The sequence below is a fragment of the Balaenoptera borealis genome (genome assembly GCF_965194805.1).
Source record: "Balaenoptera borealis genome assembly, chromosome: 18".
Lineage (NCBI taxonomy): Eukaryota > Metazoa > Chordata > Mammalia > Artiodactyla > Balaenopteridae > Balaenoptera > Balaenoptera borealis.
In genome coordinates, this window is record NC_138877.1 from 68016692 (window position 1) to 68044224 (window position 27533).

The 27533-nt window shown below is 40.8% G+C and overlaps 1 protein-coding gene across 26 annotated transcripts in view; it reads right to left on the reverse strand.

The window, feature by feature from the left end:
* DOCK9 (dedicator of cytokinesis 9) overlaps positions 1 to 27533 on the reverse strand; it is a 324518-nt gene that overhangs the window by 41578 nt on the left and 255407 nt on the right. For 12 of the 26 annotated variants that reach the window (XM_082366033.1, XM_082366053.1, XM_082366052.1 and 9 more), the window contains 9 exons: positions 25001 to 25179; positions 24647 to 24760; positions 22532 to 22652; positions 17947 to 18080; positions 15787 to 15901; positions 12308 to 12374; positions 10874 to 10921; positions 8145 to 8281; positions 345 to 460 (listed from right to left, as the gene is read on the reverse strand). In XM_082366033.1, coding sequence (XP_082222159.1) covers positions 345 to 460; positions 8145 to 8281; positions 10874 to 10921; positions 12308 to 12374; positions 15787 to 15901; positions 17947 to 18080; positions 22532 to 22652; positions 24647 to 24760; positions 25001 to 25179 — 1031 coding nt within the window. Of the gene's footprint in view, positions 1 to 344; positions 461 to 7555; positions 7600 to 7706; positions 8036 to 8144; positions 8282 to 8758; positions 10313 to 10873; positions 10922 to 12307; positions 12375 to 15786; positions 15902 to 15939; positions 17077 to 17101; positions 17273 to 17946; positions 18081 to 22531; positions 22653 to 24646; positions 24761 to 25000; positions 25180 to 27533 lie in introns of those variants that run through there. The other 14 variants (XM_082366036.1, XM_082366055.1, XM_082366035.1 and 11 more) reach the window with 8 other exon arrangements.

Below are 27533 nucleotides of genomic sequence, written 5' to 3' on the forward strand. Positions count from 1 at the left end.
ATTAGGTTCCTGTATTTATCATTCTCGAGGGCTCAGCAAAGCCACCTTCCCCGGTAAACACTTTCATCTGGCCAAGCGTTAACCACCTCCTGAGACTGTGTCCACCTTTTGCAAGCAGGTGGCACACCCTGACCAGTTAAGCTGTATTATATTTCAGGGAATTCAAGTCATTAACAGTGGAACGGTTTCATTAAGGGAATTTAAGGATTAATGGTTTCCTTACAGGGGCAAAAACAGTTGCTGCAGTAAAAATACAACATAAGAAGTTCTTGCTGATTCAGTTAAATAAGCAGAATGAATTTAAAAGGTAAGGCTCTGACCATGAACAGCTGTTCAATACAAACCTTAAATGCCAGTGTAAATAGAGAGAGGGTGTCCAGAGCTGTCAGGCACACCTCAGTAGCAATATTGGCTTCAAGTAACGACTGGTGGAGAACATCTGCGTCCGAGTGGCCATAGCCTGCATGAATCATAATATAAGGTTACTGCCGGCGGCTGAAGAAGAAAGGCTGGCGGACGGTATAGTCACAGTCAACTTTTGATTATTTCCAGAAGGCTTCCTTCAGGGCCTTATCTCCCTGTTTGCCATTTTTTTCCGGGGGGGGGGGGGTGCGGTTAAAGGAGGTACTAAAAATGTTTCCATTTAATTATGACTTTTTCAGCTCTGGGAGGGAAGTAACAGCAGCAAACATTTATTGTGCACTTGCTATGTGCCAGCCATAATTCTATGAACTTTACACGTATCACCTTATTTAATCCCTCAATAGCCCTATGAAGTGTGTACATTATTAAACCCTTTTTGCAGATAAGGAAATGGAGGCCCAGAAAGGCTAAACAACTTGTCTTAAGTCACACAGTTGGTAAACAGGGGAGCTAGGACTGGTACATGGACCGGAGTCACTCAATTGAGCCACTTGACTGAGCTGTTAAGATGGCGGGGTAGTGAAGGAGGCTGAGATTTCTGAAGCTTCCCACACAGACAGAGGCTGCAGCACAGCACAGGGAAAGAAAATGAGCTGAGGGACAGACTGCTGGTCAGTAAATCAAGCTTGTCCCCTTACTAGCTGTGTGACCCTGGGCAAGTTACTTGACCTCTTTATACCTCAGTTTCCTCATCTGTAGAATGGGGATAATAACAGTATCTACCTCAAAGGGTTGTGGTGAGCATTAAATTCGTTAATTGCTGTGAAGCTCTTGGAATAGTGCCTGGCACACAGTGAACGTTATGTAAGTCTCAAGTCAATAAAGTAAGGATCTGTTTTATCAGTTGGAATCATGAATGATAACCAAGAGTTGACTGCACTGCTAATAGTATTCTACTTGCTTTAATAAAAAAGCACAAAAGCCACTATGACTGAAAGAAATGTTTAAGAAAAGGAGAGGACTTGAGAATCATAATTTAAATACAAACTGATATCTTCTGTATGTGCTGTAAAATCAATTTAGTATTGATATAAATGTAGTTTGACATACAATTTGAGATTAAATTATGAAATGGTACGCATTAGCAGAAATATATATAAGAGATGCAAAGGTGTTTCAGTCTTGATCTAGATAACAAAGAAAGATGGCAATATAATAAAACGTCAGGTAATGTCTTTCTCCAAGGAGCAAAACAAATCAACACTTACTATGGAGGTAATTTTCTTAATACTCCAGAGAGGAGGACATTTTGTACATAGATAAGGAAAATGAAGTACAGAAAGCCTAGAGAATTTTCTTGAGGCCAGTAATGGGATAAAACCAGAAACTACACTCCCAATTCCTTATCCAGGTCACTGTACCATAATCTCTATTATTAAGATAAAATAAAGTAACTAGAATGATGTTATTCTGACTTTAATAAATGTCAGAGATAGAGAATGATTTTTGAAAGACTACAAAAAGCTTTTCTAAAGCTACCGAGTTGCTTTTTAAAGTATGATTAAAAAAAAAAAACCTATTATGTGCTTTCATCCAACTCTGCTTTGCTTTTAAAATGGTGGCTTTGAGTGGCCTGCATTATTTTCACAGTGTGACAGAGTCATCGTGTCCCTAGTAAGGCTATGGAACACATTTGGCACCGTGCTAGTTCTGTTTCTTTATATTCCTGGTTTGCTTTTTTTTTTTTTTTTTTTGGTAAGAAATCTAGCAGAAAGAAAGACAGACATTTTTTGGTACTAATATTCACTGAACTGCCTTTGTAAGCCAAGGCATTTCCTCATTTGGTAAGGTTTGTTTGGTGAGATAGCCAACAAAAGAGAAAAACAAACTAATGATTATTGTTACAGTGATCACAAATCAGGGCAAGAGAGGACCAAAAAAAAAAAAAAACAAGAAACAAAAACAAAACAAACAAAGAAAACACCACCTTTTATCAGACCAACCAAAATTATCACACAGGTCAAAAGGACCCTATATTGAGGGCTGCCATTTATCCCAAATGATGTTTTATAATCTGGGTTAAACTGTAACAAGGCACTTGCTTTGGTGATTAACTGTATTCTCTGCACAGAACTATCCTTTTCTCTTTCTAGATAACCTATTGGATAAGTGTATCCAAGTGTGATTATTATAGTTGAGATGGTCTACACACTGAAGAACTCCAACAGAGTTTACTTATACCTGGCTGAATGTCTAGAAAAATTCAAGAATTGTAATTTGTCAATGTGCTATTTTTTAAACATATATAATCAATGGGCCATGCTAATTAATGACAAAATTTCTGTAAGCTACATTACACTATCTAATCTCCTTTAGAATAAGAGTCAATTCATATAGAAAACTGTCTGCCTGTGTCCGAATCATGTAAGAATAAAACAAACAGTCCTTTTAGCCACCATTGGTTATAATTTGCTTTTCCTTAAACCGTTTTGTCTCAAAAATCAGCAGGTTCCTGAAGCAGTGTTACTGAAACATCCCTAAAAATAAGTGGCAGCATGGGACGTTGTGTGAGTGACGGAGACTGATTGGACAATCTGCCAAAAGATACCCCCATGGGGACAGTCTGTCTCAAGACCTGGAACAAAGCTGTGCATGAGGGAAGACTCTAATCAATGGTCACCTTGCTACTGGCTAACACAGGAAAATGAAACTGAGCAGGCAAACCCAAGAAGGGGTCTTAAGAGAGACAGTAATTTCTCAGAGCATCGGTCAGCAACTTTTGAAAGCTGACTAAGCAGATTCTGACCGAGGCCAGTAAGGAGTACTGTTAACCCTACTGACTTCCACTAGGGGGTAGTGGTGCCTTGGGGCACAGGCACTGACATGGTCACTGAGGCAGGTCAGGGAGGGAAGGACTTCCCTGATGCGCCATCTCCAGCAGGCACCTCAGGGGGTGCTTCAGAGACCTTAGGATCCACTGCTCACATGTACACAATTTTCATTCTGCTGTCACTCACATAAGTGATTTATTCTCAAATCCCCAAATCTTTTAAATACTCAAAGGACGAGGATGAGATTTTTTTCCCTCTAATGTCATCTGCTATGCTTAGACTTACCTAACTTTACTGCATTTTATGAAGTCCTGTTTCCTAAAAAGCTCGGTTTAGTAATGCTGACGACACCTGTAAACTACCCCTCCCTCCCAGGTGCCACATCAGAGGTGATGTGGTCAGAAGGGCAGAAGCCTGATCCACTGCCACTCGCCTTTTCCAAGTCAGAGGACATTTGGGCTAGAAGAATAAGTCAGATACATATTCTCACAGGAGGCACTTCCTTCTTGAAAGCTGCCTTCACTCTTTATGAAACCAGAATTCTTGTTTTTATTTTTAATTTTTTTCTCTGGCCCATAATATGAATCCAGAAAAATAATACATTTTATGAAAAAAATATAAATATTGAACGGCTAGGAATCTTCTTGCTAAAAGAAATTCCCAAATGTAGAAGACCTAGCCTCCTGGATATATTAACTCATGGTCTACAGCTTTTACTAACTACACATATTTATGCAAAGTATCAGATGGATCCACCACTACACAATCTATTATTGATCTCCATCTCATTTTTATTGCTAAAAAGTTTTTCCCCACAGATGGGCAAGGAGTGGAGAACAGAATAAGGAATGACATTCCAAGGCAAAAAATCATGTGATTTGCTGTCTGCCCTCTGATTAACCACCAAAGAAACAAATAGGTTCAAAATGATTTGTGAAACTAGTCTATAATCTCAGAGTTTATACTTGAGGAAATGGTTATACTACCTGCTTTCCAGTCTCAGATTACCTTGCATAAGTGATTGTCACGTAGACAATCAGATACTTAGCTGTATCTGAAAATGGTATGGGATATAGACCCCAAACTATGACAACACTTGGTTTAAGCATATCATACCTTTTAATTTAAAGTCCTCTTTAAGGATACTAAAAATACAAAAAATGACCGACTTTAAATGGGCATTGTGTCAGGTTTTCTCAACTCTGAAACCCTATCAATTGCAAGAAGCACCAATCAATGACAGGCTACCATGTTAGATGTAATATTCAGGATATATCTGTAAGATAAGATCTGCTAAATCTGTAAAATATATCCTGATTTCAGAAATGCTAGCAAAGGGGCAAAAATGTATCTCCAAATCAAGGAAATGTGGCTTTATAGACATTTTATTTACTATCTTGAGTATAGACATTTAAAGCATCCAAGCCCATTTCACCTATTTTAGAAGATATATCATCCACACTTAAGAACTTTTGAAAAATATTGATTTTACTTTGGAGACTCCCCTGCATTTTTTATATTGATTCAATATTATCTACAATAAAGGAATTTAATTATCATCTATATTGTTTCTTATTTGAGATTCATAGATATCAAAGAATATCAGAATTATATGGGGTCTGAACAAGCCATCTCGTCTAACTCCTCATATGATGCTTAAATGACCTGGACAGTATCCCCAGTGGGTCCTCATCCAGTCTGTTTTCACATCTCCAGCTGCCAGTACCTGTACTAGTTAATAGGTAGTCCAGTTAGAAAATGCTTCCCCATATTCACCTGAGATCTAATTCTCTGTAACTTAATCCAGTGATCTTAAACTGTCTCTTATACTGAATTATATGAAATACAGGTTTTCTTCAAGGGTTTCTCCCTCTCGGCTGGCTTCTCTCCCATCACACCAATGGGAAATACGGATTATCATGCAAGTGAATTTAACATATTCCTAGAACAATACGTAACATTAAAGTAAATACAAACTGTTATTTTATATTTTTTGCAAATGAATCACTTATTTGCAAACATGTTTCACTTAGTTTTCCCCTCATCACTCAGTTTATATAAAATATATAAAATATTCTCCGAGCACCTATCACTCTCAATTTGTCCTTTGGCACAAGTCTTTTCTACTGATACACAATGAGTATACGTTGCAGTAAACAGGTCAATGCCTTAATGTTGTAAACATTTACTTTTTATAAGCCTGGGCAATGACCCAAACAACAAACTCCTACACTTTGAGTGTTTTTAAAATAGTTAAGACCACTGGCCACGGTGAAATTTGTCATTTTCATTATTTCCTATAAAAATCCAAGAGTAAGGGTAAGTGCCCGCTAGCGTTACATGTGTGCTGCGTGTGGTGTCTTTTCCCGTGTCCTACTGTTAATAGGTGATGGAGACGGTGCGGCTTGGCCTACACTGGCTTAAGTTCCTCGCAGTCCTCTGCTGCCCCCTGCTGGTCACGTTAAGATCTGACAAAGCCTTTCCTACTCAGAGAAAGGAAATGAAAAATTCAGGTGTATAGGAGGGGACTTTTCCTATTTTCATTCTTTTCCAAAATAAATTCATTTTACACTCTGGCACCCCAGCAAGTCTCTCACATATTGGATCTCTGTCATACTGGTTGGCCCAACAGAAGGTACTGTATTCGTTAACTAGGAATTTTCTTAGAGACATACGTGGCTACAAATTTCCCATACAATACCTAGGTAAAGATGTAAAAACTCATGTATGTATGAGTTCACACACATAACACATGTATACATACAGTATACACTCCCTTCTCTGTGGCTTTTGGCCGAGTTGACGATTTGGAACTCAAAAAGCTAATGGTGGTAGAGGCTGAAGCCTCCCAAATACAAAATCACAATTAGAGATATAAGTGAAGACTGAGTTCAGGGTGAAGATGCAAGGACTATGAGACATCAGAAGCTATTCGGGGTGAGCGGGAATTGTAGGCACACATTAAAAGGCTAAAATAATCAGCTACACACTCTTGAGTGGGAAGGCAAAAGGAGAAACTTTGATGGAGAATGGTGTCACTGAAAACTGACTAAAGAAAAACTTCGGGTTGGAAGAGGAGAGGGGCAGGAAGGACAAGGTTCTCTGTGGGTAGCAGAAAGAGAGGATGGAAATCAACCATGTTAACAATAGGGTTTTTGGCAGTAGAACACAGCCAGCTGTCTCTCTCCTCCAATTCAAACCACCACCGCGAAATCCATGTGCAGTGGGAGGGGTTGCTGCATATCTTGGTGGATTAAGGTTATTTATTCGTGTGTTGATCATTCAGTTTATTTTTGTTAGTTTTCTATGTTTCCTACATGATTATCTTTGGAGGCGGGGCCTTGGTCTGCTTATGATTTTTTTTTACAGTGCTTTAAAGTTTAAGCATTTATTTCAACTGATAGTGAAGTATTGATAGTCCCTGTGTTATAAATTATCTGGGCAAAGGCAATGTAGCAGGTCTTGCAGAACAGTGGGAATTTGATTCCTCTTTGCTAAATAGGAAATAAAAACTAAAAATAATGAAACTCCTTGTTTTGTTTGTTTAAACCCTTTGTCTGCAGAGCTAAAACAGCCCTAACAGACAAGATGTTGAAAAATCAAGTTCTGTAGCCTTAGACGTGTCACTAACGCACATTCCACAGCTAAGTATAGAACCCAGAACTAGCATTTGAAGGCTACCAATTCAGTGTGTGGCAGACTGACATAATATTGATTTAAATTAAGCCTAGAATTTTATAAAGAGAGACTGTACCCACTACATTTAACTTTCTTGGGGGTGGAAGAGTGGGAAGGTGCCATATTTTGATTCCTCAGCATTTTTACTTTGAACTATTCTCAATTTAAGGTGTCAGGAATATATCGTCTATGCTCTTAGCCTGCACTAAGAAAGAGGTATAGAAATCACAGTGAATGGAATGAATTCTTATGATTAGATATGATGAGAAGATATTACTAACCATGAATTAAAGACACTGCTTGCAATGAGACAAATAATTGTCTAGATAGAACAATAACTAGCTAAGTCATGCTTGGAGCAAAGATGGGACAATTTAGAGAACACACCACTGACAGAAATGATGACATTAGTTTATAAAGTGCTGCATGATTGATATCTTTTAGGTTTTCTGCTTCAAGAAACCCTTAAGAAGACTAAACACTTAGATTTCTAGAAACAGCACATGATGCTATGTCCCCTCTGGCAATTGATAAAATTAAATTAAAGATATGCTCCCATGTTTTGGCAAAGTCTCTACTGTGAAGTTAGGAAGCCCCAAAGTTAGGAAGGCGAGATGAACAAGAAGTCTCGGTTTGCAAGTGAAGCGGCCTCGTAAGCAGACTTCAACCTGATTAAATCTTACCATTGTCTACAGAAATTCCAAGCACACTTGATATCTTTCTCACACTGAAAACACAGAAAAAGTCACTTTGTTATTGGCTTTTCCACACCCTCACACATTGATTCACGGGCTTTACGGTTTCACGGCAGTTTAACGATTAACATACATTCAGGGCTGGAATGTCAGAATGTGGACGCTTGATCAATTACACGCATGGGGTCAGGAGGGTGAAAGGAACTTGCCCCAGATGTTCTTGGGAGTCACACGGGGAAAACTGATGATAAGTTGGCTACTGGCAACAAATCAAAATACTAAATTAAAAATATCAGAGAATGTCTGGCTATCAGGCCAGATTTTGTTTTAAAAACACCAAGCAGATGGGGTGGGGCAAAGGGGTCTAGGCTTTCAGGTCTGGTGCTGTAGTTGACCGCGTCCCACATTATGTCATTCTCCTCCGAGGAAGGGAACTGCGCCACGAGCTCTTCATCCTACTGCTCTGAGCTGGAAGAAAAGTCAATTTGGTGATGTGGTGTGGTGTGGCCAGGGGCTCTCCCCTCTGAACTGTCACATGGGATGGCTGGCTGTTACGATGGTGTGTCATGGGACTTACTGTGGTTAAAAGTGACAGAGTTATCCAGGCTGCCCAGCTGCTGCAATCTGGCATGCATCATTCCTGTTCTGTTACGGGAAACAGGCAATGTCTGAGATTTTCGATCATGAACTATGGGTCCCAACCCCTCCTGGTTCCTGCAACATGAGTGAAATGGGATAGAAGCAAAAGTTAGACTTGTTACACTGCAGCGAGATGGGGAGCATTAGTGAGGCCAGGACACAGCACGAAGGAGACTGGCCACGCACAGACCAAGCACAGAGGAGCCTGTTGGGGCCACATGAGCCAAAGACACACACAGGCAGCAGCACTTGCAGAGTTCACAGCAAAGCATCTGAAGACGAAGGAGCAAAAACCAGGCCAAAGCAGAGACCTTTTCAGTTTTGGAAAGGCATTTAGAGATGCTACTTTTTAAAAAGGTGAGCATCAGTCCAATGTGGTGCTAATGACCAGCCTTTGGACAACAGCCAAAACACCACAAATCTTTTTGGATTATGTATGTTATTAAACAGCAAAAAAAATTTTTTTTAGTTAAAATAATGCATTGGAAGAAACAGAGAACAAACATGCAATGGGAAGGATTATATGAGGCGGTTTAACACCTTTATTCTTACCCAGGAAAGGAGGAGAAGAGCCACAACCTTTGTTAGACTTGTCAGCAGTCAAGTGAAGAAAATAGAAAAGTGATCTGGATTAGCAATCAAACAGCTAACTTCCTACTGTGTACCATCACCAGAGCAGATGAAAAATGAGACCAGCGCTGGAATGACACCTGTCCCCCGTCCCGTAGCCAACCGTCTCCCTCACTGTGTTATTGTGTGGAGTAGAACAGGACATGCATGGAATATCATCGGGCAACATGCTGCTGGGTGATTTCAAAGTGACACAATGAGAAGGCACAGTGTTCACAGAACCGGACCACCACAGAGGGCAAACACTGACAACGTTTAAATCATCACTCAGGATCTCTTCCACATGCAGCAGAGACCATGGCAATTTTTTATAAAACAGGGCACGTCTTTCCACTGTGCATATTATGAAGTAACACCATCCTCCACCCCGCCTATCTATGCCCATTTATTTTTAAGACAGTCCAATGAAGCATACTTTTACATGCAAATATATACAGGGTGCTTAGGAAGTCAGAAGATTTTTTCTTTAAAAAAATTAAATTTAGAGACATTGAAAAAATAAGTTAACTGCTTCACAAAATCCAATTCCAAAATAGTTTGTTGGGGCAGAAATCTTCAGCTTTTCACATTCACCATGTTCAGCTCTGAGGCATTTTATTCTATTTGCACCACATTTTCCAAATGCCATCTTGTGACATGGGTGACACCGCGAGAGGGTGTGAAGCTCCCCCAGCAGTGTCTTTCTGTTGCAGATATACTGTTTGCCCATCTTCATGGGACAAAGTGAAAAAGAATGAAGTTATTATATAAGGACACATTGTATATATTTGCATTTAGTACCCAAAAAACTCAAATGCAAAAATTACTGTTACGATAAAAAATAAGAGTTAAGATTAGAGAACGTTAAGTGCCACCACATTTCAATTAAAAATAGAAAGTATTAATAGGAAGAAGGCATAATACAGTCTCTCTAAATTTGCTTTTTAAAAGAAAACATACTTTTATTTGACATAAACACAATTCTGAAACTTTCTCAAATATCTCAAGAAAAAAAACAATGTTACCATAAAGAGCGAAATCTTGACACTCAAATAGAAAGTCTATTAAAAATCTATTTCCTATTTCATCGTTGTAAAGCAGAATTATAGATAAGAGAAAAACCTCAATGACAACTAAATTTTAAAGTTTTTCTTAAAACATAAATGTTTACTTATAATTAAATTTTAGCAACAATAACAATAGGAAAAAAGGATGCTTAGACCTAGACCCCATGAATACATTATCACAGGATACACAACAACGGAAGAAAACAAACACAGACACACTGAATGGCAAAAGGGAAAGAGTAAGAAGTCGCTAAGGACAAGAGGCAGTGGGAGGAAATCCTCCAGAGAAGGAGCTGCACGGCTGCAGCAGTGGGCGTCCAGCTCTCCTCAAACTCGGCGCGGGACCGAGAGGACGGCTGGGACGGGGCAGTGAGGGTCTATGATACTCAGCAGAGAGTTCCGGTCAGACAGCAACAGAGGGCACAGACAGCTTATTCAGAAGAAGAGGAGAAAAGGCTCAATTTTAGAGATGGTTTTTTGTGGCAGTCCAAACAGATGTGAGATGGACTGAAAACATTCTTTCATGAAGGAGGAAAGTGGTTAGATGAGAAATTACTCTCTTTGTAGTTGGGAGGTGGAATGGTAAAAAAAGGACCTTTGAAAGCAAAAAAGGGAAAGAGAGATCATTGAGGAAGGAAAAAAAGAAAGAGAGGGAAGACACAGCCAGAGGAACTGGGAGAAGAGAAAGAGGAGACAGAAGGAACAGAGCACGAGGGAGGATTTGGAAGGAAGCGGAGAAGTGCAGCAACAGGCCACGGAGGAAAATCTTTCCAGGAGGTATGCCTGAGACAGAACAAGACAGAAGGAACGTAGGAACATAGGCAGAAGATGCCACCAGATTTCATGGCAGCAATCCAAAGACCTGCCACTGTCTTCATGGAGGTTTATGAGAATTACAACCGCCAATCCCCACAGACAACAGTTCCCACACTTCTGGATCCAAGCAACACAGAGAATGACACAACACTTCAAACTAAAACTCCCACGGTACCTGGCAATATATCGCTTCCCCATGTACTGGAACTGGTGCAAGCAGACTCTGTGGAGAGCATGAAAGATTATTAGGGAGCGATAAAGTTATTGGAGATAAAACTATTTTTGACACATTGCTTTATTTAAACCCATTTACAGTAACATATTCAATAAACTCTTACATCTACCACTAGCCCCTTACTTCTGGTTTTCAGAAATTCTCTGGAAGGTCCCTCTAAACCCAGAGAAAATGATCAAACGCAAGGGAGGCCGTATATTGCATATCGTGCTGCTGTCAGTGCCATGGTGGCTGGTCTGAGCAACACAGAAGAAAGGCCCAGGACCGACAGGATTGACTGTTGACTTCGGGTGTGGATATTTACTCCACATCTGCCTTAGAAGGATGGTGGAAACCATATGCACTGTTCCAAGTTGCTTATTCGTTGTCATTCAGCCTATGTAAGGAGCTTTCTTTTTTGATTCAAGTAAATGGACTGGTTCCTTACAGACATCAAGTATGTATTTTTTTGTTTTATTTTACTGTATTTTATTTACAACATTGTTTTTTTTTAAAAAAATCATATATTTAATAAGAGGCAGTTAAAATAATGTCTAGTAAGTTCTTCTGGCGCTGAATCTTGTCTCACATGTGACAACTCCCACCTTTAACTCAGCAGAGGAAGTGACCATGAATTTGGGAACCAAGACCGTAATTCCAAAATGCACAAAGCTCTGAACACCATGGGTTTCCACCCGAATTCGTGCAAACACATTTGGCAGCAAATCATGACCCCAACTAACAGAGGTAAAGCTACCTGGTCATGATTTAACCTACTATTGTGAACAATCATAGTACACAGAAATAACTTCTTACTGCAGAAACAATCATGTGCTTGACTGTGGGGTGCTGTAGAATATACTCTCTACGTAAGTTTTTCAAAAATCCAAAAAAGTCTGGATTTGAAAACTCATCTGGCCCCACTAGTTTTGGATAAGGGATTGTAGATTCGTGTTTCTAAAAGTAAAAAGCTTAAAGGAAAACAGAAACTTAAACTAAAGTGATAAAATAATATAGACTGTATTTAAGATTTCACTTTTACTTATTATATATTTTTAAATTGTAGCAATTTTTATGTCTCAGTTTCTGAACAGCATCCACCGAATTCAGCTAATAAATTTTGTGCTATTTTATTAAAATGGCTTATACGCCCAAGTAGTAACCTGTCATCTACAATAATCACACATCTAATCATTTAGGGCTGTCGCTGTCCACTGGGTCATGAGCTCCTGAGAGGAGGTGTTGGGGTTAGGTCCAGGAGAAAGAGCTTAAGGATAAGTGTGGATGTGAATATATATTGCATTCCTGGTTCAACTGTCGGTGCACTGTATTCTTCACACCTCTTAACTAGCCAGGAAAAATCAAGAGTCCATGAGCAAAGACGAAACTACTCACTCCAATATTGTAAAAAAATCCATAAGTTCAGATGTTGAGGCCTTGTTCCAATATGTAAACAAAGCATCTGGAAAGTAAACATTTATTTGATTAGAATTATAATGCGTATTTCATACATTATAAGATGGGAAGAGACCTCAGAGTGTAGGCCTCCAAACTTTCCTCGGCCCCCTTTTATAGTTGATCAAAGGATAAACCACAGTGACTAATCTATTATAATGGGTAACATGCACAACAGGCTTAGTCAGTATAAAGAAGTTACATTTGAACATGTGAACTTTAATTTCAGCATGCATCATCTAGCCCTACATGGTACCTATTTAACTTATACATAATGTGCTCTTAAATGGACTAGAAAATTACCCACTACAGAATCCCTCCCCAGCAGAGAATCTGTTGAAAATTCTTACATGTACGTAGGTAACCCCTTCCCAACACACACACACACACACACACACACACACACACACACTGCAGTGGAAGCATGTATCCTACAGGCACTGTTTTGCCCTTTGAGTTTTAATTCAGCAATAAAGCTTGGATCTATCTCAGTCTTTTCCAAGCTGCATAATAGTCCTCTCCATGGATGTACAACAATTGAGTTAACCAGTTCCCCTACTGACAGACATTTACTTGTTCTTCCCCCCAATTTTTTGCTATTATAAATCATGCTTCAGTAAAAATCCTTTTTACATGCGTCTTTGCACACTCATCCAACTACATCTGTAGGAGAAATTCTTAGAAGTGAACTAGCCATGTTAATAGTGTGTACGTTTAAAATTTGACATACATTGCCAAATAGCCTTCCAAATAAGCAGTGTATGAGAGTTCCTATTTCCTAGCACGATGGTACAATGTACCAGTGGTTAAGAACCACACCTGTTCTTTATCAAGAGCAACTGGGCACATCTTTAGTTAAGGCAAATCCTACAAATTCACTTACAGAAAGCATTCTCTGTGTATGACTCTTAACCATTCGACATTGCACAAAGAGTGTTAGCGTGTGATAGTTAAACATTCTTGCCTTCTTACATTTTACATTGAAGTTGAGAAATGTGTTAAAAGATTTCTCTCAGGGAAAAAGCCACTGAGCCTTTGGGGCCTGAGATGAGCGAGAGGGCGGCTACAGAGATGCTGGAGGCTCACGAAGATGCATGGCAACGGACTTTTATTCTACACTTGTCAAGAACAGTGACAGGCGGGAGAAGCCGTGGGATACATATCAGGTACCTGGCTATGCACCAGGCACTGTGCTAGGTCTCATGATTTCACATATATCCTGTCATCGAATCCTCACCATGATCTGGGGCAGAGTTCCCATTTACAAATGAACTAATGAAGGCTCAGAGAAGCTAAGTAACTCTCCCAACTACCAGCTGAGAGAATGCCGGTGGAATGGCGATTTAAATCAAGTGCACCTGATTTTGAAAGCCACGGTTGGCCTCTTAGACCAGAGGGTGGGTCGGGGAGCTTCCATCTCTTGGGGGTTTCGAGTTTAGAAACCAGAGGGACAGACTCTGGTTACTTGAGGCTGGTGTGTTGGGAACCCAGGGAGTTCCCTGGATGCTGGGCCTCTTGGGGTCAACCTGCAGACATCTGAGGCCAGCAGACAGAACCAGCTGGCCAGCCAGGTGGTACCATCATGGCCTTTCCTTGCTCTGTGCTCTGACTATTGGCTGAGGAGGGGGGAAGACAGAGCTAAGCTCTATTACAGAGAAAGAAGGCACAAGAAGGTGCAGAGGGCGAGGGGCCCTGCGTGTAGAAGGTGCGCATTAAATGTGGGATAAAGGAAAGAGTAGCTATAGAGCTAGTTACACAACTGATTTTTGTTATCTGTCTGGGGAACTATTCTAAAGGCAATTTCTCCCCCACCCCATACCATACACAAAAACCAATGCTTGGTAGGTACTAAGATTTAAATGTGAAAATTTAAATAATACAGCTTTTAAAGAAAATACAGGAGAATATCTTCAGAGCCTGGGGGGTAGGTAAAGATTTCTTAAATGAGACACACAAAGAAATTCTAATTATAAAGGGGAAAAAAGTGTAACAACAGTAGTTGGAAAAAAAAAGGATATTCTAAAACTGTTTTGAAGAAGTTGTTGCATTTTTTAAATATGTGCCTGGCCTTCCAAAAGGCTGACTTTAAAGGGTAACTTTCACTTGGATGCAAAATTTCTTGTATATTTGTTTTTTAAAAACAGTTATTTTCTAGTTACACATCACATTTAATATTTGAAATGTAAAATATTTTAAAGAAAACTTTCAATAAAGGAAAAACAGGACTCTAATGCTGGCTAAAACTCACTACCATGATGAAAATTGAGAACGTTTGACTTAATGGGAAGAATTTCAACTTTCTAACTGAAAAATCAGAATAAGAGCCTGGTGCTTTTGTATTTGGTCATCGTTCACACACACAAAAATCTTGTCTGTTTGTGTTTTTCAAAATAGCTATTTTAAAGTAACATGTTGACAGAAGAATAAAATCCTCCAGTTCCAAAGCATTTTAAGGATCTACCGGTATGCTGCTCCTAACCTCTGAGCTACAGGTCAGGCTCTTTGTGCTGCTGAAACGGAAGCTCGATACGAAAGAAACACTATTTGCAGCAGAATTACCTTCCCCTGGATGCTCAACGCCCACACCCCCTGCCACCAGACAAGTGGGCTTCAGGTCTCCAAAAATGGCATTTTACTCTCAAAAGAGTTTGTCTTCTCTCAATGACCTTAATGAAGCTCACAGTACCCTTCCTAATTTGTTACAGGAAAATTAAGAAGATTTTTGACCAAGATAAGAACTGTGACATTATACTATGGCACAGTTTCATGTGATTGCTTCTATCACACAATCAGAGTTGGAACTGTCCTGCCATGGATGTTTACAAGCTTTAAATGGTACTGATAAAGCATTAATGGTTGTGGTCATTTCTATTTAAAAATGTGGTTGTCAAACCCTTAATCAGAAGCGTAATCTACCAGAACACCACTATTTCCATTAGAAAACTAAACACACCTCGCTTCTAGTTAAAGCCAGGAATGTCACACACACTGTAAATGGAAGACATGCTTATTAGGTCACCAACACTACATTCTCTAATTCAAGAGACTGACTAATAAAATTATACAAGTTGTCAGTAAGTTTGCTTGGACAAATGAAATTAAAAAAAAAAAAAATCAAAAGCTACTTCATTTATCTGCTTCTGTCTGCCTTAGTGAGGATGTATGTCCGAGCTTAATATAAATTTTTAAAATATGCCATTCACATTTTAGAACTCTTTCTGAAATACAATAATTAATGAAAATAAATTTCCAAATTAAGACTTTTATTTCCAGTACATTTAGTAAATTAATATGTATTTCAAACAAGAGAGAAAATCCCTTTAAATCCTTAAACACTTTGAACCAACTACAATTTTTAAAAAATAAACCAAATACTGAAACAAGGAAAGTAAAACAGATATCTTCATTTTTTTACCTACCATCAGACATGCTTTTTAAGATGTAGAGGAAACACATCAGCAGGCTCTTAATCTCAGACTGGTCAAGTTTGTCACAGCGAACGAGAGAATTTCCCAAAGTGCCACTTTGCTGGTGCTAAAGAAGGAAACACAGGTGATTTTTCTCCTTCGTTATAGGTAAAACAAAATTAGGTTCACTTTTCTCCCTTGGAAGAGAAAGAGTCTTAGAATTGAGTCAAATCATACAAATTGGAAGGTATAAATGATTTGTCAATGAACTACAAGCACACCGTCACCAAATACACACAAGCGTTAATCCATGGAAGCTCTGTCTTGTCTCCTTGGCACACTCTCCCAGGACAAGCCAGAAGGCACAGACCTTTCAAACTGAAAAACCAGTCGTAGTTACTGGCTTAGTTCCGAAATGCCAACTAAAACTTCATGCAAAAAACTTTGTGTGCTAAGATCAAACAGAAATGATGATTCAGAAGACAGTGCCAAACCAAGCATATCCTCAAGAAAACGTCAGTGGCTGAAACAGCAAATTAAGTCCAAGGGGCTGCTATGGACCAGCCACTAAAGCCTGGAGCTGAGTCACTGTTATTCCGTTACATCCTGGGGCAGCCTTGGGGGGAAACCACAGGCAGGTGCCTGATAGGAACAAACAGGGACACCTCAGTGCAGCAGGACCAAAGCCCCTAAACTGATGAGATCATGCCATCATCAGCTTAGCTCAACACTGCAAACTTCAGAAAGCTCAGGGCGCAGGGTGAGGGCAGCTTTGCCACTAGACAGCAGGTTCACACCATGTTCAAAGCATTCACTTAAAAAAAAAAGTACAAGAATCTCATCTCATTTAAAAAACACAAGAAATTTAAAAATCTTGAAAGTTATATTTCCAATTGAAATCTGGAAAACTTTTTTGCCAAATACCAAAGCAGAAAGATCAGCGAAAAAAATATCTTTCATTCAAGGTACTGGTGGGCAATGGAAAAGACATATACTAATCAGGTTTAACTAATAACATAACACGAGTATTTTTATTATAGGAAGAGACACATTGCAATTAGTGGCAAAGCCGTGGTGCAGGTGCGCCTCCCGCCCACCCACTTCATCAGCGCCGCCGGGAGAGCCCAGGCCTCCCTGCAGCGGGAGCAGGGGCGCCGCCTGTGGGGGCTCCTCCGGCAGAGGCAGCAGCGTTAGCAGCGAGAAGTCCATGGTGACCCGGTGTCTCCTGGCTGACCGGCCGCTCTCCTCCTCTCCAGCTCCGCGTATGACACAAGCCGAGTGCCTCCTGAGCAGCTTCTCCCTCTACGCACGAAGGCATGTCAGGGTCAAGGGAGAAGTTCGACAGGTCATGACACCTGCGCGGAGATGCTCGGGCGGCTACAGAACCCCAGCTGAGGATCATCACGGCGAGGTCGGCCACCACACAGCCGCGGTAAGGTTACGAACCTGACCCCGAGGAAGGGCGGCTTCCACGTTTCTGAGAACTAGGAATACATCCCTAAGAGAATCACTTGTTTATTGGTACATAAACCTATAACTTAACCTAACCTATACATAACTTGCCTATAACTTGAAATAACTTAGGAAAACGTGGCTAAGTTGAGACTAATCTATCATGGTTCCAGGTTTAAATCCAAGCTTTATCCATCTGCACAAAATTCCAAACTTAGGTATTTCAAGAAAAAAATAGTTAAATATGAGGAGGATGTGTTGTGTTGGGGGCACAGTGTGAATAGAGTGATTTTAAATAAAGCCTTATCCCTGCCTCATCTATATGACTGATTCATCTTTCTTGGAGCCAGCTTTGGATGCAGCGCCCATTTGCATAGATAACTGTGTTATAATCGGTGTTCTCTGGCACACAGACCGTGGGGATTCTAAGCAAGTGGCATTTTGATCTCCCAACCTGTTCAAACTGCCAGAACCACTGGCTCAAAGTGCTCCACTGTAAACAGTGCCCTGATGAAATCCTAGAACAGGAATCAGGGGGTTTCAGGGAATGGGCCCCATCCTTAGATCGTACTCTGAGATCATCTACCCCAGGTTAACTGAGTTGTTTAAGGAAAAAAAAAAAAAGGTCATACTTACTGAACACTAGAACATGAAGCATGCTTACTTTGGGCTAAATCCATTAGTTATAAGAAACACTCAAGTTACATTAAAAGAAATTACCTTATCCAGGGAATTGCTCTTCTCACTATTCCTTTCTGGAAGGCTGTTCCCGGAATCTGTGCTTATGAGGGATCCTCTTGAATCAGCATTTCTCACACTACTGATGTTTGGAGTTGAGTTTGTATATGGAGAAGCTAAACAGAAATCAAGCCAAGACCAAAGATTTGGTGAGACAGAACAAAATAAAAATAAGTACTGAACTCTAAGGGAAACTGCTTTTATGGCTCTTATTTTTCCTGTGAGAAAGCTGGCTCAAGAGTTTCATTCAATCACCTCTCCCTTAAAGAACCAGGCCATTTAGATTGAGATACAAATAACCGTTAATCTGAAACGTTCAGACATAACTATCAATTCACTTATGAGAAACCACCTTGGATTGCTCAGACTAAAGGAGAACATGCTGGTTCAGACTGGGGTAGAATAAAGACTTCAAAAAATTAAAAAGATCAATCCACCTACAACTATCAAATAAAAAAAACTAAACCATGCAATAAACCCACAGTACTCAAACGGTGGGCTGAGGTACCCCAGAAAACTCTGAGGGGTGTCATGGGACATTTTAAAATTTCAAGGAAAACACAGTGATACTTGACATCTGCTGGAAACTATAGTTTCAACCTCCGACTGTGCTACATTCCTTTCCATGATGTCATATCTCTATGAAGCAGGGTATTTGGTGGTCGCTATGATAAAAAGCAAGTACTGGGTGAAAATCAGTGTGGAACAGGAAATGAGAATGTTGGTGAGCAATCTGATTCCAAATTTGAGAAGCCGTGTAGCGCCCAACAGGCACACACAACCCATTAGTAAGAATCGTGGTTATTAAAAATAAAAATTTTTTTCTTTAAATTTATGTATGTATATAGTTTTCAAATGCCTACTAAGTTGTTAGGTTATAAGTACTTATTATTTGGCCCTAAGTACCTAATAAACGAACCATTAGGAGTTTCTTTTGGCCTGGGGACTCCATGAAAAATTACTTTGATAATAAGGGTGCTGTGAATTGAGAATGTTTGGGAATCTCTGCAATAAACAGTTACAAGCAGAAAGGAAATCTAACTTGGAAATAAAATTTGTGACATCTGTTGAAAAAAACAGCATTTTAAGGGAGAAGTCAGCCCCTACCTCAATACTGTGGAATTTTTTAAAGTAATAGATTGACTTCCTGCTTAGATAAGATTTAAATAAATCACATAATTAAAAATGACTCTTAGACTTGCACATTCTGGTTTGAACCAAAAGGCATGCCTCCGGCTGCGAGCCTGGGCTGGCAGTGCACACTGCAGAAGACTTTCGGCGCCACGCTGCAGCAAGCTTTAAGCACAGCCTCCCATCCCCAAGCTGCCTTCACCTCAGATGCCTTTACTTGGCACCTCAGAACAGGCAGGCCCTTTTTTGGGTTTCAGCCTGCAAATTAGCTGCCATGGACTGATACACCTCTAAGTTAATCCCCTCCCCGTCCCTAACACTCAGGTTTATCCATCACCATCTCTGAAACCAATTCAGTGTATTAAGTATATCAAGAAAAGAAGGGCAAGGGAATCTGAGAATGTAAGTGCAGGTAGGAACACGTAAACCATTGGCCAGGGGCTGCGCCTACCCAGAAGAGGAGCTGTGTGATTGACTGCTGCAGGGTGCAGGTGAAAACACTATGAAAAAGCCAGGGGCCTTCTTCTATACTCAGAAAAGAAACACGCACTGTGACCAAATTATAACTATCGTTTTCCTAATATAACCAGACTTCATACTTAGTGTAGAACACAGAACTCAGGAGGAAAAGGCTCTCAGTAAAGTAAGATTAGACATTAAATTCTCAAAGTTTTAGGCTCAGTTCCAGAACAAGAGTCCTAATCTAAGGCAAACAGATGTAAATGCAATAAATCAAAATCAACATGCTTAGTAGAACTATGTTCCTGGGGTGTGTGTGTGTGTGTGTGTGTGTGTGTGTGTGTATTTAATATCCTGGCCCAGTGCATAACTTTTAAAAGAAATTTAGTTCAGCTCTCTCCCCTTTGTACAGACAGCAAAATGCAATACACTGAGTAGGTAGGTAAAGGAACCCTGAGCCTAAGAATGCATGCCTTGAGAATGTAATCTTTTTTTTTTAAATTAATTTATTTATTTTTGGCTGTGTCGGATCTTCGCTGCTGTGCGCGGGCCCCCTCCAGCTGTGGCGAGCGGGGGCCACTCCTTGCCGCGGTGCACAGGCCTCTCACTGTGATGGCCTCTCCTGCTGTGGAGCATGGGCTCCAGGCGCGCGGGCCTTAGTAGCTGCAGCACACAGGCTCAGCAGTTGTGGCTCACGGGCTCTAGAGCACAGGCTCAGTAGTTGTGGCGCACGGGCTTAGTTGCTCCGCGGCATGTGGGATCTTCCCGGACCAGGGCTTGAACTCGTGTCCCCTGCATTGGCAGGCGGACTCCCAACCACTGTGCCACGAGGGAAGCCCCTAAAATGAATGTAATCTTAGAGTAGTTTTTATCCAGGCAATGAATCAGTTTCAGAAATGTTCATGCACCACGTTCCAAAGACATTAAAAAAACTGCTGCGGGTACATTCTCAGTAAGTGTGGAAACAGAATTTCCTTAAGAGATGTAAGGAGAAAGTCAGCTCTTGAAGGATAAGCACTGGGACTAAAACTAACTGGAAATTCCTTGAGGAATAAAAGAAGAATTGCTAAAGCTACCAGAAAACAACTAGTAAACCCAGTTCAAAGGTGGGGGCTTTCCTGGAAGGCATTCCTAAAAGGAAACAAGGATTAAAGTGTTTAAAGATGGGGGCAACATAGATAAAAGCCTGCGTATAAATTAAGTCTATTGTGGTGAATTCCCATGAAAAGTGGATCCAGATCTTGAAATTCAAGAAAGAATGAAAAGGGACAAAATTAGCCTTGAGTACTTTTTGTAACTTCACCATGAACACAGAGCAATCGAAGGCCATTTATGTCACTGAAGTTGTGCTAAAGACCCCCGCTTCGGCTCATCTCTATGTTCTCAAGGCATCCCAAACCCTAACAAGGTGAATGTGGAATTGGAGAATCAAGTCAGAGTCAAAACATCACCTCATTCTAGTTTCATCATTTCCACAAAGTCTTGAATCCTACAGAATACTGGTCAGAGAGGACAGAGAGTTAAGATTTAGGCTACTAAGAGTCTATCACAAAGCATGAATAACACTGAAGAACTGTGCTTGTTATAATGGCGGTCAAATAATAACACAGTTTACCTTGCCAAGCACTGCACACATTCAACTAGCTCTTCATCCCTCACCACGACTCTATTACTGAGATGTGGACACAGGGTAAAGAGGAGAGACACCCTGCCCATGGCAATTATAAATGGTGGAGTCTGGATCCAAAGCCACATCTGTCTGACTTTAAAAACAGTGCTGTGAACCGCTGCAGACAAAGCCCCTGAAAGGACCCCTTCCCCACTCCTGGAGAGTGGCTGGGCTTGTGGACAGAGTGAGGCAAAGGAGTCAGAGCGAGGGCCCCATGAGAAAGGCAATGGAAACACCACGTGCCAGGCTCTGCATTTTGTATGAATTAACTCATTTCATCTTTACGACGCCAAATGAGGTAAGTATTACTATGAAAAATACACAGAAACAGAAGTAAGATTAAAGACTGGTATGGGCATTATGGGATAAATCTGAGCATTGGTATGCGGTTTCCAATTTTACAGTCTGGCCAGTTTCATCACCCACATGAAATACCACGTTAGCAACTAGAACAACACAAAAGCTAAGGACATAAACTCAGAATGAACCACAGTCCTGCAGGTTAATTAGGTAAAAGGACTGCCCTTTATTCTGCCCTATGAGTTAGTTCCATTATTGGGTGGTCTAAGCATTAGCCACAGCAGGATGCTTCATTTATTCAAACTGTGGTGTAAAAGAGAGGAAGAAATAAAGACAGTATAAGCCTGTGAGTGTCTGTGAAGATATACATATTTTTTTGTACCATTATCTTTATGAAGGAGCTGGCACATGAGCTCAATCAATCATAATATTAATAAATACATTTCTCAGGCATATTCTTATGGAAAAACTACTCAATTTGAATCTTGATTTATGCCATCTGTTTTCCTCCCCATGGGGGCTGCTCTAACATTATTTCAGATAGAAAAAATATTGTAGGAAAGAAGATTTTAGAAAACTGATTTCAGGACTGCATTCTAGCCATAAACCAGTATCTCCATCAGCAATTACTCTGTCATATCTCATCTAAATCATTAACACTACAAATAAATCCTACCCACCACACACACACTTGCAAAGATATTCTTTTCCTAAAAGCATAAACAATCCAGTTTGAAGATTTAAAATGAAAAATTAACACGCATTAAACAAAAAGCAAACAGGACAAATATGTGGTTAAGTGTACTACATGTGTTATTCCTGAAATTTGAGATCTTTATTTCAGTGTAGAGTTAAGGGGTTTCAGAGCTGAGGAGCAAAATCAGGAAAAGAATATTTGAAGTAGAAACTCAAGACGTCAAAGTTCTGATTTGAAAGCTAACAAATGATTGGATTAAAGACGCTTTCCGAATTAGACTGCAGAGAAACAGGTCAGAGGCCGAGCATTACCAATGCCAGAGATGGCACCAAAGAGGTCCTTGTGCAGACTGGCATCCAGCGTGCTCCCAGACTTCTGCGGTGTCACTATCGGGTTCACGGCTGGCAAAGTAAGGGATTCCTCCTTCACAGTCTGTCAAGGAGGAGAGAGACAAGAAACAATTGAAGATGACTTTAAAGGATTCACCAACAGTTCTTGGAAGTGTGAGGGCGAGTATAAGAACAGGGCAGAACAGCCTGGCATGTTAAACGTGCCTGAGTGGGAGGAGGACAGCGGGGGGTGGGGGTGGGGGGTGGGGGTCAGAGAAGGAGCAGGAGGAGGGAGCACGTGGCACTTCAGGTCTGGGGCGGGCAGGGAAACCTTGGCCCATGAAGTCCTGTATTTCCCCAGGAGGTCTAGCACCCTTCCCTTTCCAGAGCTCTGATGCCCAACATTTCTGTAGATTATTTCTGTATGTTTCTTCCTTCAGAAGAAGCCTCACGTGCTCTTTCTAACTGGAACGTTGGTTTTTTTCTCTCACATCAGAAATCTTCCCAAATGAGCAACAGTGACCTCACAATAGCAGCAGTGAAAATCTCTGCAAGGTGGGCGCTTCGTGTGAATTCTCTATCAGTGGAGAAATTATGGGCATTATGAAGTCATGTCATAAAAGGGATTTTACTTTCATGAAAGCCAAAGCAAAAGCTGGTGTTCATTTTTCTCAGAGTTGAAGCAGTACAGATAGGTAGCATTACACCCTGAATTACTTATTCCGATTAGAAAAGCAGACAAATTTAGAGAATACACATGTGAAATACAATGTTGTAGAGGGTGAGATTAGTGTGGTGCATTCCATGTAAGGACAGTGAACATTCACGGTCTCTGGAACTACAAAAACTATTCTAGAAATACGGTTCATCTCAATGCACCATCACGTAGGAGATGTATAAGAAACAGGACAAAGCACCACTGCTGGGGGGAAAGGGACAGAAATACACACAAGGGAGCTCCCCCGGTGTATGCCGTAATGACAAAGTGGCAAGATGAACAATGGAGCCGGTTCACGGGTCCAGAATAAACAGGAAAAGGGCACTGCTGAACTGCTAACACCTATCCAAATTAATGGCAGATTGTCTCCAACCAAAACGCTTTGAGATAATTTCTGGCATCACCCTTCAGTCAACTTAATTTCCAGTATATCTTTAAATGACTGCATAAAGCTAAAGTAAATTAAGGTGGTCAGTTTGGGGAGGTGGGGTCATTCACCCTGGCCCCCCGACATCTAGTCTGATTATCTTTCTAATTTTACAGACACAGAGAAACTTCAGTCCCAAGAGGTGGCTTTTCCAAGACTGTGTAGTATGTTACATCAGAACCGGGGCTAGCACTGAGCTCTTATAGCACGGAGGTTAGAACTATGCTTTTTTTAAAAAAAAAAAAAAAAAAAAAACTCCTTCCTCTATAACTTTTTGTTGGCTACACAAAGAAGATCCTGAGATCTTACAAGAAAACGAGCCATCGGGAAAGCATGGCTTTTTATAATGATTTTTAACAAGAGTTGAAGGTTTACTGATTGACCCCATCTTAGCCAGAAATGCAACTTACCAAGACTACTGTAGATTATTATGGTTTTAGGGGCAAAAAAAGAGGAGACGTGTATAGTTGAATAGTGTCCCTCCAATTGCATATCCACTCTGAACCTCAGAATGTGACCTTATTTGGAAAGAGGGTCTTTGCATATGTAATTAAGATGTAAGATAAGATGATGTCATCCTGGATTAGGGTGGGCCCTAAATCCAAGCACTGGTGTCCTTATAAGGACAGGACAGGACACCAGAGACACAGACACACACCAGGGAGAACACCATGTGAAGACAGAGGCAGAGATTGGAGTGATACAGCTATAAGCTAAAAAAAGCAAGGATTTCGGGCAACCACCAGAAGCTAGGAGAAAGGCGTAGAACCAACTCTTCACCCAGAGCCTCGAGAAGGAACCAACCCAGCTGACATCTTGATTTTGGACTTCTGGCTTTCTGACTGTGAGAGAATAAATTTCTGTTGTTTTTGGCCACCCAGTTTGTGGTATTTTGTTAGGGCAGCCACAGGAAGCAAATACAGGCTGTGTCTATGTGAATGTGCTTACGTACACTGCCAGGGTTCACGGGGAAGGGAGACACATCTCTCACGTTGATCCGCTGGACATTCTCAATCAGCAGACCGAACAGAGGCAGGTAGAGAGTGGCTATCCTTGCTTGATGGCTCTGAAACAAAGGCGCAAAGTGTAAGTTTATCCCGGACTCAGAATTTAATGATGGACTGAGCTAGCACTTGGCCATCTCCTGTATTTGGATCCTTCCTATAAGACTGCTGTTAGATTTTATTGTATAAACAGAGAAAGTCTTAGTGCTGTTACCACTAATTTTCTAATTGCTTATTTCTTTATATTACTCAAAATGAAGGACATTTATCAATCATATTTCCTTCCATTAGGGAACACTCACCCTGGAAGCATATCTGTCATCAAAAGAATGCTTTATCAGCAGGTTCTTAAGCACACCGATGGCAATCAGCCGGACCTCCCTGAACTCCTGGAGGGCGGTCCCCACCTCCCTCAGTAACAGTCCCACCAAGAAGTGGTTTCTGCAGAACTCATCCGTTAATGCGTAGTCAAGCTGGAGATCTGAAATGAGGATAGAAACTGCTTTAGTTAGAAAGGATGTAACACTCTTTGAATAAAATAAAAACCAAGCTCATCCTTTGCTTTCAGCCTCCCCTGTGTGTGTCATCAGGTGGTCACACCTGGCTTCCAAGGGGAAAGGGCTGATAACCTAAAATACTGCTCTGCACTCCAAAGTGAAAACAAAATTTAAATACAAATAAATGCACTGGATTTTGATTTTAAAAGGTATTACATCCTACATAATTATTAAGTTAGTGAATAGTTTTAGAACCAATTTTTAGAATATAGAACAGCATGTTATATTACAAATGTAATTTTGTTATTGATATGAAATTTAAAAATAAAATTGTAGTAACTGACAACATTATAGGGGAGTAATTTGTGCATAACAGACACGTAATTAAAGAATAAATATAGGTGGTCTATTAAAATGTTCTTCACTACATGAGTTCATTTATCTATTTCCTGGTCATTAATGCCCGTATACACCCATTAAAACCCAATGTGTTTAAAATGAACGAGTTACCATATTACCTATTATTTTGCTATCACTGAAGAAGATCTTATTTGACTTAGAATTTTCTAAAATATACTTTTAAAACTTCTTTACCTCAAAAAGCCAACAGAAAACTAATATAAATTAGAACTAAAATGGACAAAGCACCAAATCGAACTAGTAAGTCATCAGCAAGCTAAGTGACAAGACTGAAAGCTCTTCTGGAAAAGAGATAATAAGCAAACGTGAAACCTACTGAGGGACGGTAAATAAAAGCAGCTAAACATAACACTCTAAAGCTGAAATACACCTATCCAGAAAGCTGTGGCTCGGATTTAAATTCTTATACTGAATCCATTGTTAGAGGAAAATCTATAGGCCTCTCCTTTGACTTTAATCCCATGTTAGTTGCTTCTAAACCTATTCAAAGTCTGACCCAAGTCCTATGAACTCTTTAGCAGAAGGAAGGGAAAGAGTATTCATCTTTCCAGAATACTCATGTCCACTGTTTATGATCTTTAAGTCCAGTTTACTGAAAAGACAGTTCACAGCTTGAATTCACATGATCCCCTTAGAAGGAGAACTATTTATGGGTTTAATTGTACACGTGTGTGTGTGTACGTGTGCATGTGCAGAGAGGAGAGTGGAGGAGCAGGTGAGACGGGTAAGAGGAAGGAGGATGCTAAAAAAAAAGCCGAAACTTTATTCCCATCAGTGCAGTTCTGGAAATTATCTGTAGCTGACCCACGCCACCTGCCTAGGGCGGCCCTTCTAGCCGCCAAATACCCCGACAGTCTACTAAGAGCTTGTGTGAGTCTGTGGGGTACCTGAAGGGTCTCCTCCTCACTCCTCACTTGCTTCTACAGGATAGACAATTGGGCCAGTGGGGAAGATGGACATTAGCACACGTTCACTGCCCAACCGCTGGGCAGAAAGAGCTATCCTCAGCACCCTGACAGGTGAGAGGAAAAGACAGTCACGGTCTCCAAGGACAGGTGGGCTAGGAACTGAAGGTGGGGTGAAGGAGGGTCTGGGGTGCAGAGTAGGGAGCAATTCACTCCAGGTGGGGCGCTGGGAGAGGCGAGGGGGAGACCTGGCTGGGCCCACATGGGAGGTGCTGAGTGGCTGGCCAGGAGGAAGATGAGGATCCCCAGGGAGGTGCTGCGTGAGGCTGAGAAGTGCAGGGAGGGCCTGCCATGTGTGAGGAGCTGGGACCAGCAGGTGTGCCTGGCGTGTGGGGAACAGTGCGGGGTGGGACAGGCGGGCGGGCTGGGGTTGGATGGGGGATGCTGAAGAGCCCAGGAGCTCAACCCCTCACCTTCTTCAATTATCATCCCAAAGTTGCCTTCTCAGTGAGGCTTTGCCTGGCCACCCGATCTCAATGCCAGCCCATTTCCTATCCCCTTCTCTTGCTTTATTTCTCTCTCCTTAGCACTTATCACTCTCTCATGTTCTACATATTTCACACAGGTAAGACAGCAGGGGATTTCATCCTTGTTGTCCACAACTCTATCCCAAGGCTAGGTATAGTTGGTGCTGAGCAAATATTTGCTGAATGTATGACCGCCAACTTCAGGCCACAGTCCCCCTTCTTGCTCTTTAAAAGGCAAGGTATTTATGTCTCTGAATGAATTCCTTTGTGAGTTTCTCTCTGAATTTCAGAGTCAGTTGATTTAGGTGTCATTAATAGTTTGGTGGCATCCTTCCACTTTTTATCTCCTTTAGCATAAATAATCCTGAGCACCTACAAGGTGCTAGATACTACTTGACAGACCCAAGAGACTAATTTGATTCATTTGACTTACTCAGTGAAGACAAAGAAACCTCTATGAGCTTAATTCTCTTCAAACTCAAAAAG